Below are 16,831 nucleotides of genomic sequence, written 5' to 3'. Positions count from 1 at the left end.
TTGTTCGAAATAACCATATATATAAAGAAAAATGAGGTTCAACAGTCCATTTAAGCTTAAATTAGGCTACAGAAGGAAGATCGTACACCTTGGCGGAATTCATTTTGCCCTGCGTATATAGGGTTGTCAAGTAAATTTAAATATGCAGAAGTCCACAATTCGGAAACAAAAGCGGCACCAAAACGAGCTGGACAAACTTTACAATGGATCAGCTCGCTTAGGCATCACGAATTATAAATATGCCTTAACGATCTAATCTTAGCCAGTGTTCATTGTTCAATGTTCATAATTATGTACGTACAAGAAAGGGAGACCATGTCTGGTAGCCTAACTGCTGAATGATAGTTGGAATTACAAACCAGATTTTTCCATGGAGAGCAGATAAAATGACCTTCGACCTATTTCCATGTACAGCATGGCAGTTTTTAGTAGGCCATGTGTAGTGTGTATTGTACGTATGGCAGTGCAAAATAACGATTTATAATAGGACGTATGACATATATGTGCCTACTGAACTTATATATTTCTCTAATTAACGTCAATTACTTCCTAGTGTGCACGAGCAAACAGCACTTTGATATAATGATATAATGAACTTTTACCAAATTTTCATTGTGATAGTTGAAAAAAGTCGAAAGCCCCAAAATAGTGCCAACGTGCCAAACTCGAAGTTCCGGTGCCAACCCACGTCAAAATGAGCCAAAATCCCGAAATGCCACTCACTGCCCTAGCCCGCACCAGTTAGAAGTCAAATCTTGTGGTGTGTAAATCACGAGAGTTCCTATCATTTTTGATGTCATAAAATCTCAATGTAAAAGCATTATTTTAGAATATTATGCCACACTACCAGAGAAAAACGATCGAAGTTCTTTAGCGTTTTAAAATAAGACAAAATAAGGACGCAAGTCGAAAATAAGGACATATCACAGTTGAATTTTCTAAGACGTGACCCTTCAAAATAAGGACAAATCTTAGAAATAAGGACGGTATGGCAACCCTGGTTATAGGTATGGCAGTTGAACACAGCATAAAAGTCACAAACAACGGCAATGCAGCCTATGCAAGTAATTTAACGGAAAATACATAACAGCTACATAAGTAAGGGAATGTATTTGCTCCGCATTACGTATTGGCCGTCGGTACTATATAATTCCTACAGGACTGTTGTATTGCGATATCGATAGCGCGTTTCACTGTGCTGCGATTGTCCAATTGTTAGCGAATAGTACATGAGGCAGATTCGTTTGTGCCTCACCTGGCTATTGTTTCTCTGCGATAGCATTGTCTGTAATAAAGCCGAATGTCACCTTCCTCGGTGATTTCGGCGGCTTCTGGTGCTCTGACACTGTTAATATTTGGATTTTCGGAATCAGTGTGACGATAGCATTTGATAGATACCAGTCGTTATAGATTTCGAGCTATTTTTGATGAATCGCATTGTCGCAGGTGAGGCACGACCCGCCCGTGCCTCACCTGTGCCTCAATTCTCCTTTCGCGCTGTATTTCTGAATGATAATTATGCAAATTGATGATGTTGGGTGAAAAAATGTTCAAATTTAGTTATTTATGAACATCGATGTAAAATATCCATAATCATGGAGGGTTTTCACAATTTTCACTTACTCACTCTGACGACAGGTGAGGCACTGAATTCCTTTCTGCATTGCTTGCGAGATTTTCGAAATCTTGCAAGGCTGCCACACCCATGCACGTGATAAAGTCCTTCAACTTCTCTGCAGTGACTGAATAGGGCCCCATCTTGGTCGCATTGTCAGGTGGTACAACTTCAGCAACGTCGCTCGGTTTGGTGATGGATTCGTCGACGGGTACTCCACACCTATGGACGAGTTACCTGCCCATATTTCAATGTTGGACATCTGCTGCGACATTGTTGCATTGCTGAGTTGCAATGCATCAAATGTGATCATAAATAATGCCAAGAAATGATCCACGACTTGAAGAATGAGCCATCTGCAAAACATGAATACGATTCAATCACCAGTTCACCACAATTATAAACGAGTGTAGCATTGCATACCATGCCAAAAGAGGATTGTAAGCGAAAGACTTCTGTTGCATGTAAGTTGATACTCTCTCACGATTCGCTAATAACCATTTTGAAACCTTCGCCAAAGATTTCTACCAAACCGTGATATAGTACGGGCACTTCGTACTGCCCATACTTTGTATAAGCGTCTTCTGCCGACGAAGGTACCCGATAACTTCAGTCAACGGCTTCATGAATGTTAATACACAATTATCGAGCGAGATAGTGTAATGGTTATGCGTCCGGCTTCTCGATCTATAGGTAGTGGGTTCGATCCCCGGCCGGGTCATACCAAAGACTCGAAAAGTGGTATCCGCTATCATGCTAGGCGCTCAGCAATGACGGATAGCATGGAGGAGAAAGAAAACGGGGGCGCAGACTAGATGACCTCACGGCCGTATCGGAACTCCGTCGTCAAAGCATCTCGATGGTGCAGGCGAAAAAGAATATCATAACTCTCTCTCTCGTCGAGATTAGTCACTGCCTTCTTTGTGACGAGGTCCAGCTGATGCGCACAAACGATAAAAAGCTTCCTTGCACAACGATTCATTCCTTACTAGGGTCGAGAACACTGCGGTATGGCCTGTAATATTTCCAGCTCCATCCGTTGATGAACCAATCAACTTCATGCGCCAATCACAACGCAAAGCGCCCATGAGCTTGATAAATTGATCAGCATATACTACCCGTGTGCGAGAGAGCAAACAATTGTATGGCAAGAAGATGGAACCCATTCGTGACTTCAGCGCTGCCTTGAAATCCAACAACCGATGGGAATCGATCCTCAAATCAAGGTATAGCGTGCTCTTTTGGGGGAGTCATATGAAACCTTGTTGTTCGACTCATCGCAGCCAATGGAGAGTGCCCAGTGCCCACGAAGCTTTCATGATTTTATAATATATTATTGAATTGTGTACCTCGTACCATCAAAAGCCTCTTCAAACATTGAGTATTGAGGAAATATTGGTGAAATAGCAATCACAAATTACATCATTCGGATGCGTCATTCGATCATCGAACGCATAGTTGTACTGTGAGTCATTCAGAATATCGCGTTTGGAAGTAATGGAAGTGTTATGAACGGTAATCGTACGCTGCACGCATTCGTTGAGCCTCATACCCAAGGAAAGCAACCAGTTAACTTACGTATCTCGTGTAGCATATATTATGCAAGGGGCAAAGTGATCGTATTGAGACATTAACCAGGCAATATTGAGGTCACGTAGATCTACATTTGTACAGAATAGGCGTAAGGTGCGACCAGGGCCGTAACAGCACTTCGTCAGGCCCCCCCAAAACGTTGGTCCTGGGCCCCCATATGGTGATAAACCGAAGTTCTTGGGGGGGGGGGTTTCGCCCCCCAAACCCCCCTTAGGCTATACGATGTTTATCCATCTTTGTCAGCTATAGCCTATAGGGTGTACGTTTGGTGAGTCAGCTTTTCTCGCCTAAACGCGCGAAGCGCGTGAAATTTCTATAGTTCATGACTGAATCAGACAATATGATCGCGAATCGCATATATATTGCTATCAATTTTTATCCTCTCTCTGCTCACGTAATCTGATTTACGGGTAGATCTGAGTGAGGTGTGTTTGAAAAGGTAGATCCCTCAATAATAAGTAAACATCTCCGGGTGTATAGTACCCGTTGGCAGGAACAAAACAGCACTTCGTCAGGCTCTCAGCTCCCCAAACAAATTGAGTCTTGAGCTCCCATAGGGTGAGAAACTGACCCCCAACACGTTGTTCGCTTTTGCCACGAAATTATAGTTGTACTGTTTAGTGAGCCAGCGCAAAGCGCGAAAATTTTCGATACTTCATGATAAAATCGGTCAATAAGATCGGGAATTGCATACATATTGCTATCAATTTCTACTCCTCTCTGCTCACGTAATCAGATTTACCGGTAAAGATAAGTGAGGTGTCTTTAAAACTGTAGAGCCCGTAAATAATAATTGAACATCTGCGGGCGGGCGGCCCCGTCGGTACGACTTCGTTACATGATGTTATTTCGTGATCTCCTATCTGCTATATCAAAAAAACATAGAATCGCCCAAACGTACTAAATTGAAAGATCACACGATTTCGGATTGGCATTTAATTTTTTCCTGCGGGATGTTATTTCTCTTGTGAGGTTCAGATTGCCGAGACAGGAACATTCGGCGACAGTCATTTAGGTGCCTATATGGACAATTAAACCTATATGTATTTTGTATATATAACGAAGTTTTCGGTCAGCATAAGGGCAGTCCTTTACAGCAAAGGTTTTCTCGCTGCCGATAAGTTTGGCACACTTCTTGGAATCGCATGTTACATGTCCTAAAACTTTATATGTCTTGGTGCGTCGTGGCGCGGTAATGGCCAACACCGATATGCCCATTGCTATAAATCTTGGGTATTTTTTCTTGGAGGAAGAGGACCCAAAAATTAAGATATTTGGCGAGGTGAAATCGCGCGCAGCGCTAAAAATTTTTGAATAAGTTGCATAAATTTTCAAAAAATACTCCATAGTTTATGCTAATTCACGAAATAATTTTGGGCCCCCTTCGAGCTCGGCCCCCCCCAATTGGGGGGTTTGGGGCGCGGCAGTTACGGCCCTGGGTGCGACAAGCGATACGAATATGGATTGCTGACTTCCAATTTAGTCTGAACTTACTGTTCGTCACAGTTGATGTGTTATCTATGTCCCAGCAGTCTTTGTGCGGATATACTGCGGAGGTATGTCTGCGGACGAATTTTCCTTAAAAAGTGTTCTCATAGCTTTCACGTAGAGAAACTGATTGACTGCCGACTCACGAATTTTTTTGAATTGAATGCAGTACTGTCTCCGACTCAGCATGGCTTCAGATCAAACCACAACACCAATCATGTAATGCTATCAATTGTAACGGACTTTACAAAACCACCAAGCAAAAAAGTGGCTGCAGCATTTCATCGACCTCCGCAAAGCTTTCGACACAGTTAACCACAGAATATGAAGATACAAGCTAGAACACTATGGAATAAGGGGTATTGCAGCAACTCCACTTAAAAGCTACCTGTCAAACCGCAAACAATTTGTTAAACTGGGGACATTAAGAACGACTACCAGAGATAAAACTTGTGGGGTGCCTAAAGGCTCAGTCCTTGGACCGACTTTTTCCTCATTCATATGAATGATATTGGTAATGCATCTTTATTCCGCGCAACCCTATTTGCTGATGATACTCACCTCTTTATAACCTCCAGCACTGTCGATGATTTGCATGCATCTGTAAATAGGGAACTCCCAAAAGTGTCGAGATGGCTGCAAGCAAACAAACTAAGTTTGAATGCAGATAAGACCGAGATGCTCGTTTTAAATAATGTTAATCATAATTTCACTGTGAACACTGAACATCAATCATAAACAAATCTCCATATGTGACTCAGCAAAATATCTCGGCGTCACCATTGGTGCCAAAATGTCTTAGAAGCAGCATATTGAATGCACAATATCAAAACTATTTCGGTGTGTGGGAATAATGACCCGTCTGTAATCTTTGGTTTCCAGATCAGTACTACGAACCATCTACTTCTCTTTTTTCCACTCTCACCTGCAATATGGAATTGTAGTATGGGGAAATGCATGCACAGCACTTTGTCCTCACATTGATCTTTTGTTACAATCGTTGAATTTTGCTTCTATTTTCCTTTTTTAACTAAACATTTTTTATAGCCAGACTGTTCAGAGTCAAGTGTACCTGTTTGATGCTGGTCTGATCAGACTAGATGACCTTCACGGTCTTATCGATCATTCCTATCTAATACAGAATACTGTACATGCATATTTTCTGTACCACCATCACTGCCGTTTGTTATGTATTTTGGTTGGATGAAAATAAAGACTCTCTCTCTCTCTAGAACTGGTCTAAGGCGAGTTATAGGTTATACTTTTACATTTTTGGTGACACAACACCTGCACCATTGCGAAGCCCAAGATGGGTTCACATTCATACATGTGCGATGTATGGTAGCATGCCTGGTCGACTAGAAAATTTTCAGTTTTTCCAAATTAGATTGAGAATTAGATTACTGGCATTTAGATCCAATTTAGTGAAATTAGACAACTAGAATTATATAGTTGTACAAGTCTGTATGGTAGTATAGATATTCAACTGCGAGAATATCTGAGCTAGTTGCCATAATCCACACAAACGATTCTTAAATAATTTTTGTATACGCTGGTTGCAATGATATTATGATGCCGGTCAAAGGCATACCGCAGTGGTTTTGTCGTCGATGTCACCGCCGATGGAATTACCCATATCGAAAACGCAAATGAAAATATGGAATCTAATAAATAAAGAATCGCTATTGATGACGTGATCACGACTATTGAGGCTGAGAGGTGCCGAGTTCTTCCAAAGCAGTAGCCTATATATGTGATGACTTGAAAATTAACTCGGAAATATTTCTGAGTTATTCCGTATTTCTAATACGTCAAGCCATTCAGAAAAAGACACCCCACGATGCGGTGTACTACACACATCCATGCTGTATTTTGTACAATGCAGCGTGCATAATTCGAGTGTCTTGACTATGATTTAGTTGCGACGCGAAATTTGTAATGTATGAATGCTCCTGCTAAAACAGGCAAATAGATCACACGTTCTTCTCACGTTATGTCCATTGTCCAATTATATCAATTCTGAGCTGTTGAATGTCTATCGATATGCCAGTTTTAGATATCCCTGCGATATACGAGTGCAGCTCAAGGCGTAACACACGGCTCTTGCGCTCACAAAGAATTAATTTCCCGCCATAAGAAGTATGACGACGTGTTGTGGCTTCTGGCTTGTAACGCAACAGTGTATTATTTATTAGATTTTTTTTCTTTCGTTATTACATAACCCTACCACGCACTCGAAACATACTATTGAAAGTGCATTACAGTGATCTTAATAGCCTCATATCTGTGCTGTGCTGAATCTATGCGGATAAGACGAGGGGAAAATGCGCGGAAGTGTCCTGATTATTTCATTGGTTGTCATATTTGGGATTCATTGTCGCGTTCATGGACAAGGTAAGAATAATAGCAATATCCGCAAATTTTAATGATGTAGGGTAGGCTGTGGCTTCTCAAGTTGGGGTCCCACATGAGCTTTCTAGTAGTCGTCGGGCCCGCTATCTCATTGAGAAGGGGTAATTGTAGGGTTACATACGTCCTCTTTTAAGAAGACTATTGTCCTCTTTTTTTGACTTTTTTGAAAGTGTCCTTGGAGGACGTCCTTTTGTCCTCTTTTTTGAGATTTTGTCCTCTTTTTTGGAAATTTTGGTAATATTTATAGCAAAATTTGAATCAGATGCCGTAAATCAGCACCGAAGCAACGTTCCGGCGGATATCTCGGGAGCTGAGGGGAAAGTTGACCTTTTTTTAGTCAACCATGCACCTGACAATGTGAAGGAAAAAACTGTATTCTTATTTTTAGTCAACCGACCACAAGGTGGGAAAAATTTACCATATTTTGAGAATTCTCCTCCGGTTTTGAAAGTCTGAAAATTCTGAAAAAGTGTCCTCTTTTCAGATTTCCAAAATATGGTAACCCTAGGTAACGGGCTGAATAACTGCGTTTCCGTCCATTCTCCATAAAACTCTGAACTCAATGTGCACTTTTTCCCTTACAGAAATTGGATGCCAATGTGTTGTTGATTGTCAATGTGACTTGTTACTAGTGGTAACTAGAGAGAAGGCACAACGCCGCAGTAGGGTGATTATAATGTAGCCTAGGAGCTGAACATTAGGGTTGTCCATAATTTGGAAAATCTTACAAATGCTCCGTTGAAATGTCTTATTCTATATATTATTGATAAAAAAAAAAACAATGGGCCAAAAAGAAGCTCACAGGAAAGCCGTTAAGACTTCGTTAAGACTGTTGTCCTACCTCGCCCAGAAATTGCTTCATAGATCATTTGCTACCATCGTTTGATTTTTCTTCTGTTTTCCTTTTTTAGCTAAACATTTTTTACAGCCAGACTGTTCAAAATTAAGTGTACCTGTTTGATGCCGGTGTCATCAGACTAGATGACCTTCGCGGCTACCGGCTGCTGCTTTCGTGATCATTGAAGCATAGCCAATTAGTCAATCAAGAGCCGTGATTTCGTGATTATCAGTCCTCTCGCCGTTCTATGGGCGGTGGCACGCCCATTCTTCGGCAGCTACTTTCAAATGCGTTGCACAAAATCTTATATAATCATTATTGAGCCATAGTAATAGCATTGTTTCTTAACCTTAGCGGTCGTACCTCTCGTGCTTCCTGCAATATCTCTTGTAGCCCCTTTTCATTTTCAACACAATTTCTGATGGTACGTATATTAATATCAGAAAGCCGATTCACATAAAATCGCGCGTAACGCTAAGGCCATTGTCCAATTAGCCAAAAAGTATTCCACAGCATATAGGTCTGATTCCACAATGCATCTCGTACTCCCTGACGTGGTGCTTCGTACGCCGAAAGAGTCTACGGGCCCTGTTCAAGAACCCCTGGAATAGAGATGTCCAATCGCCGATGACTTCATTGGTGTTACAGCAGTGGAGCGTACTACTACCTTACTCGCCACAGATAATGACATGGTTAAAGAGGACAAACAACACTCAGCATGCAACGAACTATACGTCACGAGGGTCGCATAATGCCGATGGTTGCCATACTGACCTGATTAGATAGCTATATATATACCCTACGCAACGCTAGCTACGACCTTTTGATATATTACAATTCCTCTTGACAGTTTCATAGATTGTTGCGACTAGGACTACCAAGTCACCGTTCCGAGTCGCAATTCCTTTCCTGATTTTAACGTTTGACCCGACTCAACTCGAGACTTATATTTATTTAATCACCAAGTCAAGCCGAAATCGAGTAATTTTACGAAAGATCGGGCCAAACCAAATCACAATTTTCAGTCACGAATCATAAACGCCTGATGTTTTATTACCATGAGCTAGAAATGTGACGTAATAGCTGATCTTCCACCGTATGGTAGCTTTTAAAAGTGATGTGTTGGTGCAGTACTGTTGTTTGTTGAGATTTCAGTGATTTTATAGTAGTTTTAGGGTGAACTTGAAGTTCGCATATCTAAAAAAATATGCGAAACTTGAATATATTGTCGAATACTTGAAATTCCAAAATGCCGTCGCGGGCTGCTTAACATGTTCTCGCGGGTCGCGTGTTTGAGACCTCTGATGTTGACCAATTTCACTGAGCTTGTGTCCACACCATATAGGACACTATGGTTAGGTAATTACCAACACAGCAGCCAAAACCATTGTTAGGAGACAATGATCTTCTTGCTAAATAATTATTGTTTTGAAGATAATATGTATTTGAAAACAAAGAGCAGAATATCTGCAGTAGGCTATAACGAAACAGTAAGATTTGTTCCAGTGACTCTGTGGGCCTGTGGCCCATATAGAAAATGTCTTGGTGGCTTAGTACTGGATCATGACCCACAAGTTCGAAACCACTGGCCTAATCCATGGACGTCACCATTAAACCACTCGTATAGAAGTGTTCGAAGTAAAAGGCTTTTCCTTTAGTAATGTTGAATTGATTAATGAATTAATGATTACTTCACTTATTGGTAAAATCCCATCGAAAAACGATGTTTTCCGAATACCAGTACTGCGAAGTGGCTGGATAGCGTAGTGGTATGATGCACACTGCACAGTTACAACACCAATGGGATGTGGGTTCGAGTCCGGCCGAGGTCGACTTCAGAATTCCTATCTAAGTGTTGGACGTTTATCTATGCTCCCCCTCGCAACGTGATCCGCGTGAGCGGTGTCTTATAAAAGCCTAGAAGTGGGCCGTGCTTCAAGTCGGTCAATACGGAATATCGGCCTCGTGTGAAATGACCGATGTAGTCGAAACACCATGAATACCAAACAAAACAAAACCCGAACTACAATGTATACATGCCAGGTATAAATGAAGTTTATATGGAATGTTCATCACTTGTAAATCAACGTTGTGGTTGACGACGCAGCTGGTTAGAGAGTTTGGCCGGATGGAATTTTTGCTGGTCTATTGAAACGTAAAACTTTTCCGTACGTTTTCGGGATATAATCTTGAAAGCTGATATCAAATAAAGTTTTGTTAGTTAGGCAATTTATTGAATGTCATTCGTTAATAAATCATTTTTGCACAGCATGCACATGGGATCCATCGCAACCATTCGTATACACAAGAGCTACCGACGCCAATGCTACGTTCAATGTATCGGTGTCGGGTGAAGTATTAACTACTGCTGATCGGGTCACGTGGAAATTGAACGACGTAAGTTGCATGAATCAGTACTTCCATTACTGTGACAAAGTTATCTATACCGCGTAACTATTCGTAGCAAATCTTCTCGTTTCAATCGTTCCTGATACCTGATACCATGCAAGGAGTGATGGTAAATTCGTCAAAAACGTGTGCGCCTCTTAATATTGTCTTCCGCCGTTACAGAAGTTAAGGAATCGATATGGACTGAGACCCTGAGTTATCTGAGCTATGGAAATGGGGGAAAGCAGTTATGTTGGTGATTGTTCGTGAGGCGTCCATTCTCTTTCAAGTAGCGGTGATAGAGTTTCCTTGCCTTGAATTGTTGGTATATGTGTTATGGGAACGGAAAGATGTCACGTGTATTCGCGAGTTCTAGCAATGTGTGTGTCAAGCGGAGTAGTAAGATTAGTAACGACTTATTAATATCCCTTTAATTGAGACTACAGAACAGAAGTGGTTGAAGTAGCATCGATCCTATACTCTAGTCAAAATTAGAAGTACTGAGCCCACTGCACGTTTACGAGACAATTGGTCGACTGCAACTCAAAAACTTCAAGAATGATTTACGATTCCAAGTACACGAAGAGTACGCGAGACATACACGCACAAGTGCAGCACGATGCATCCGGAAACAACACGGCGATAAGATGTCAACACATGGAGACACCTTATAACTACTGAATTATTTCTTATATTTTTAATTATTTCAACCTCACTATCCTGTAGATGTTAAAAGTACTGCCGTGAATATCTACTCGGGTGTGAGTAGCACTGCAGCTATCCAGCTGTGATCACTCGCCCATGATATTTCGCTATGTCTGGAATAAGAAACTGCTTCTTGTTTTGAGTACTCGAGAGTCGAGACTCGTATATAAGTGTCTGTAACAAGTGTTTTAGAGGATTATGATTGAGACTCTATACGCTACTACTGCATCAACGTCGAATAAACCATTGTATTGAGCTTGAGCATATATCTGATACGAAGAACTTCACCCAAGGCAACAGCTTCTCGAGATGAGTATTGTATAGCCAAGCACCAAAACGATTGGTTAGCTGTACTTTTATACAGATCATCAGAGACAATAAGCTCTAATTGCTGCAGCACGAGAGATTTTCACTACATGCCAAAATTGCTTTTTGTGGCAATCGAAAATGTTAGGTCTGACCAGTGACAACTAATAGAATATATATATATTGGGCAGAGATGAGCATGGATTAGGATTAGGTTTTGAAAAAACAGGATTTGTGAGATTTTGTCGGATTTGGATTGGATTTGGATTAGACATTTTTTTCAGAACGGATTAGGATTTGGATTGGATTTACCGATTTTCTGGGAGATTGAAATGTGTGGCGAATGGCGACAAACTTTCTTCAGATCAGATCAGTTCAGATCAGATGTTTACTGTCATTGCGCGAGGCAGATCCTTGTTGCATTTGAAAGCCCTAGAATCAACAATCATCCAATTGACCAAGCCTATTTTATGTAGACAAAAAGATTTTCTCTATAACTTCTGTATAACAAATTTCCCATTAGTGCGTGTTTGTTATTGTTTAGTTTCAAATTGCTATGTTACTATAGTACCGTACACTTCAAGTTTGTTATTGTTGCCATTGTTACATTGCGGACTTCATGGTATGTAATTTCTGATTGTTGCGTCATACTTCGCTTTTCTGGTTTTGCTTTTCATTCTGTTTAAATCCCTTCAGTGTGCCGTTAACTCTTGAAAAGAGGCACCCGAAAAGTCTTCGAGTTGAATAAACATTTTACTACAATGGATGTTGTATTTAAAGCGATCTTCAAGTTCTGTACCACGAACCAACTGTTTAAGATCAGTTATTAATGTAATTATGGTTAGTAACCTATCTTGAATCAAGTGAATCGTTGGTTGTGAAAGAAAATTTTCGAATCCCTCCATTGCATAAATTAGTATTTTTTCTGAATTTCCAGTTGGAATCGGATTAGGATTGGACATGGACTTGAATATGAAAAAGTTATGGATTAGGATTTGGATTTGGATCTGAATGTTCGGATTTGGATTGGATTTGGACATAGAAATTCCAAATCCGCTCATCTCTGATATTGGGCGATGCGTTGCTGACTATCATCATTCAATCGCATGTGAGAACTGAGAACTCCCGGGATGATTTGATGGCTACGAAAACAGTGCAACGTCTAGCCATGACGATTTAACCCATAAACGTGACGCGAATTCACCCAAAACCGATACCTTCTACTCTACTTGTCAGCTTGAGAAAAGAAAACAGTGACGATTATCTACTTCAATTGAAAAACTGTAAAAGTGTAAGTTTTCTATAAATACAGCCTGCTCTATAACCGATGAGAAGTACGTTAGCTTGGAAAGATATTGATGTATACGTTGAAGCAGATCGAGCTGACTTGGACGTTCCTGAAAAATAAACACATTGAATTATTCCGCTCGGGGATCGGATATAAATCATATTTACATTCCAGACTGACCTTTCCATTGGTCGATACTCAAGCGCCGGTGAGCTCAAAGAAATATTATCGAATCCACGAGGAATTCCGAGGTCTGTTCATCCGACAATATTATTCGCAGTACCGCATATATGAGTTCTGCTTTATTTTCAGTTCCTCAACAGGTAGCCACAGTTTAACAATTCCTTCAGTCACTCCACGCGACAACGGTCAGCAAATCACGGTGATTAGCGGAGGCTGTACCGTAAATGATGTTTCACCAGCCATTACGATTCAAGTCAAATGTGAGTTGGTACGCAATTCTAATCGAGTATTATGATAATCGCTTGCTAGACAAGACATGTATCCTCGGAATTGTGCGCTCAGCCAAGGGTATTAGGTAGAATCGGGTATGTGGGTGGTTCGAATCGAAATCGCGTATTAACTAAACGTCCAGCCAAGTATTCAAGTACCCACGAGAGAGTGAGAGAGAGAGACAACGTATTTTGTCCACATTACAGTTCATGAGGTCAACATCACACACAACACAACAGAAGTACAACACGGTGAAATGCGACATGCAAGGTAGACGGGAGGCACCCAGGAGAGGCGCAATTATTGGACCAACTTATAAAAACAAACAGAAAACAAAAATTTTGGAACCAAAAGAACAACGCACAGCATCACGGAACAATTAACAATTAAACATGGCCATTGCAAATACGGTAGTTAGAGATCTGGAAATCTAAAGATTGCTTTTTGAACCCACAAGAGTTTATATTACGGAGATTAGGTGGTAACTTATTCCAAATATTGACATCAATAAAACTGATTGAATTTTGTAGAAGACTGGTGGATTGGTGTTGCACAGACAGGGAAAAGTAGTTCTACGGTTTGGGGTACTCAAATATATATTCATGTGTTTTTTCTTCAGACTACTTTCATTTCTACTTTAACCTTATGTGAAGTGAAACTACCTACTTTTTTCCTTTAAGATATCGTAGAAAGTATAGTGATTGGATATACTTCCATCACTTACAGTCTTACATTGTAGCGAAATTGTCACAACAGCCTTGCTGTTCAGCCCGCGAGCCACGGTAACAAACTATATACTGAGCCATAGAATAACATGCGCATTTGTGGGGACGTTAATTATTCTGCAATAGTGTCACCATGTGGTTTTCAGGTTGTAACTTGACGTTTTACGAGCCTGTGGCGAGTGCAGATGCAGACGACGTCTCTTGCTGCGGGTATAATTGTGTGCGAGTTTTCACGCTGCATTCTGACAAGACTGTCTTCAACGCAACGTGCCTAGAAGATGCAACTTGGCATGGTATTGTACCCTCTCCGACTACGACTAGCTCGGGTATGTATAGTTTCGTATTTAGTGGGGCCGTATTCTTGGCATGTATCAGTTACTCTGAGATGCTACAATGTAAATAATGAATTTTTCTATACGATGATAACTCGCATCTACTATTCTACCCGAATCCCAGCAGCTAATTACGCCATAAAACGTCACGGTCGAGGTACTTCGTGAAACGATGAATGTGCTGGTATCACTATAGCGAGATTTGTGACGCTTTTCGTTCTAAGGGCGCTTGAGAAATTCTTTTCATGCATTGATCTCGAAATTATCATTGCATTTCTTCATAACGGGCGTCTTGTGCAACCACATATCCCCAGGTGTGCCGCAAAATTTTTGGCAATTTTAGAAAATAATTGTTATATGTTTTATTGTCAACTCATAAATAAAAAATCCTTCGGCAAATTAGAAGAATATTATCTGGAGTTCTTCTCGCACTGCGGCAATACTGGACATTAACCACTGTCAACTAGGGTTACCATATTTTGGAAATCTGAAAAGAGGACACTTTTTCAAAATTTTCAAACTTGCAAAACCGGTGGAAAATCCTGAAAAAAATGGTAAATTTTTTCCACATAGTGGTCGGTTGACTGAAAAAATAGCTCAGCTCTCCAAATACCCGCCGGAGCGTTACCTCGTTGTTGATTTCCGGCATCTAAGTCGAATTTGGCCGTAAGTTTGACCAAAATTCTCTAAAAAGAGTACAAAATCTCAAGAAAGAGGACAAAACGGCGTCCTCCGAGGACACTTTCAAAAATGTCAAAAAAGAGGACAAATCCTCTTGAAAGAGCACGTATGGTAACCAATGTTCCCTCTAAGCTGCGCACGTGCGCAAATGCGCAGTGCTGAAACGGTCTCTGCGCACAGAAAATCTAGGCTGCGCACAAAAAATCCGAAGTGATGACTTTTTTTTAGTCGTTGTGCACTGTTGTCCAAGGGACCGTGCAGTCGCGCAGACTTGTGAAAAATTAGAAGGAACATTGCCAGGGGCAAATACTGCTATCGCTGAAGTCTGAAACTGAGGTACAAGTGCTGCCCGCGCGCAAAGGTAGATATTGCGCTCCGTGAAGAAACGAGAATTTGCAATCACGTGCGCCTCACGAAAGAGATGTCTCTTTTAGTATGTTCCCGTACGCGTGAGAGATACTGATATCATTTCAAAAGCGCAATCTTTTCTGGGAATGGCGAAATAACATGGTTTGACAAAGTTATAAATAACAATGGGCTAGCTCGAAGTTAATCTGCGAGAAACTAACGAATAGTCTTTTCCGCGTGGCATGAGCATTGCGTAAGATTTACTGTGCAATTACATGCCTTGAATTTTCGAAGTCATCACTTCCATCAGGCGAATCTGATCATGTATGGTGAGATATGATAATATGCAGATTATGCAAGTACAAGCACCAATATTGTTTAAAAGATCCATCTCTTTGCAAACGTTGATCGGGAAATGCTACAACTGTGCACCGAAGGGCTTTGAATTACATCAGCTTCTCAGCAGCACAAATTTTGGTTTTATTCGATTCGCTTGAACGTCGATAAGGTCATACGCTGATATTGTTCTTGCTTCAGTCAGACTTGAATATTCGTATCATTATATCTGACTCTTATGTCTTGATAGTAATGACCGCATATTGCCGGTATTAAGACGTCACATCAGTGTTTTAATTTACATCGATCGCTTTATTGATTTGAAGTGCGTTCTCGTGCGTGTATGTCCACTAGTAATCTATAGTAGCCTATGTCACCATTTACACAGATTTATTGTGACGTCACAGATGATCGCACAAAATCCCGATTCGCCGTCTATAGCAGTGATTCCCAGCCGCGGCCCCCAGCTAGCCTTCTTGCGGCCCCCACAAAAATATTAAGAAATCGATTCATGACATAAAATAAAATTCATGTTTATAAAATACTCTTGCTTGGCTTGGAGTCTGGAGTTTTTAATTAAAATTGCAGGAAAGTTGTGAGTAGACTGCTAACGTTACGTCACTGCTGTTTCAATACAATTTTCCCTAACTTTCTAGTTGAACGAGCAGTAGCTATAGATATAGGTATTGATAATTAATCTACGGATAGATGTACAACACGTGACTCACGGTTGAATACGCCGAGATGCGTACTGCTGAGCCGGCTAAAGGCAGCATAATTGGTAGTCCTATAGCTCGCGACCTAAGCGTCCGAATAATTTAATATGTCCAGTCTTTATTGAAAGCTAGTGCAGCAGTGATTCCAAAAATGCGAATTGAAATCTCGCCAGGGCAATACAACCACTTCAAAATAGCCGCCGAAGGTCGACCGTTCTGAATAATTGGAGCGCAGCAACGCAATGACCATAAGAATGGCCAATGGCGTTGAGCGATTGCTCGGAGCAATATCAATTTTCATATTTTGATGACTATTTTGGGTTCGTTTCATTGCCTTGGCCATATTTAAATTTGTATTCTGAATCAGTGCGACACTTGCTTTCGATTAAGACCAGACATATTAGACATATTAAATTTGGACGCTCGGATCGCCAGTTATAGGACAACCAATTATGCTGCTTTTACCGGCTGCAGTAGGCCTCTCGGCGTTTAAACCGTGTGTGATGTGCTGTGCAGTGTGCGTCAATCCGTATGTTAGAAATCTATGGTCAAGGCAAAACCCGGCAGCGACTGTCCAGTTCTGCTCAATATTACTTTATTTACTGAA

The 16,831-nt window shown here is 40.9% G+C and overlaps 1 protein-coding gene and 1 long non-coding RNA gene across 2 annotated transcripts in view; one reads left to right on the top strand and one right to left on the bottom strand.

Annotated features, from left to right (window-relative positions):
* Window positions 1–6,925: 6,925 nt before the first annotated feature.
* LOC145455937 (uncharacterized) lies at window positions 6,926–11,839 on the bottom strand. Its single transcript, XR_013920465.1, has 2 exons — window positions 11,453–11,839; window positions 6,926–11,119 (listed from the first exon to the last, which is right to left on the bottom strand). It is a non-coding gene; the product is annotated as an uncharacterized LOC145455937 (long non-coding RNA).
* Window positions 6,932–16,831, top strand: part of LOC145455935 (discoidin, CUB and LCCL domain-containing protein 2-like) — a 35,215-nt gene continuing 25,315 nt past the window's right edge. Inside the window, exons 1-5 of the mRNA XM_080333967.1 lie at window positions 6,932–7,090; window positions 10,216–10,343; window positions 12,808–12,884; window positions 12,946–13,076; window positions 13,958–14,137. Of these exons, the coding sequence (XP_080190093.1) occupies window positions 7,021–7,090; window positions 10,216–10,343; window positions 12,808–12,884; window positions 12,946–13,076; window positions 13,958–14,137 (586 nt within the window). The 5' untranslated portion in view covers window positions 6,932–7,020. The remainder of the gene's footprint in view (window positions 7,091–10,215; window positions 10,344–12,807; window positions 12,885–12,945; window positions 13,077–13,957; window positions 14,138–16,831) is intronic.

Source organism: Botryllus schlosseri, chromosome 14 (genome assembly GCF_051294905.1).
Source record: "Botryllus schlosseri isolate E-star chromosome 14, Bs_hap1, whole genome shotgun sequence".
NCBI lineage: Eukaryota > Metazoa > Chordata > Ascidiacea > Stolidobranchia > Styelidae > Botryllus > Botryllus schlosseri.
Note: the sequence above shows the minus strand (reverse complement) of the source record. Positions and strands in the feature narration are given on the sequence as shown.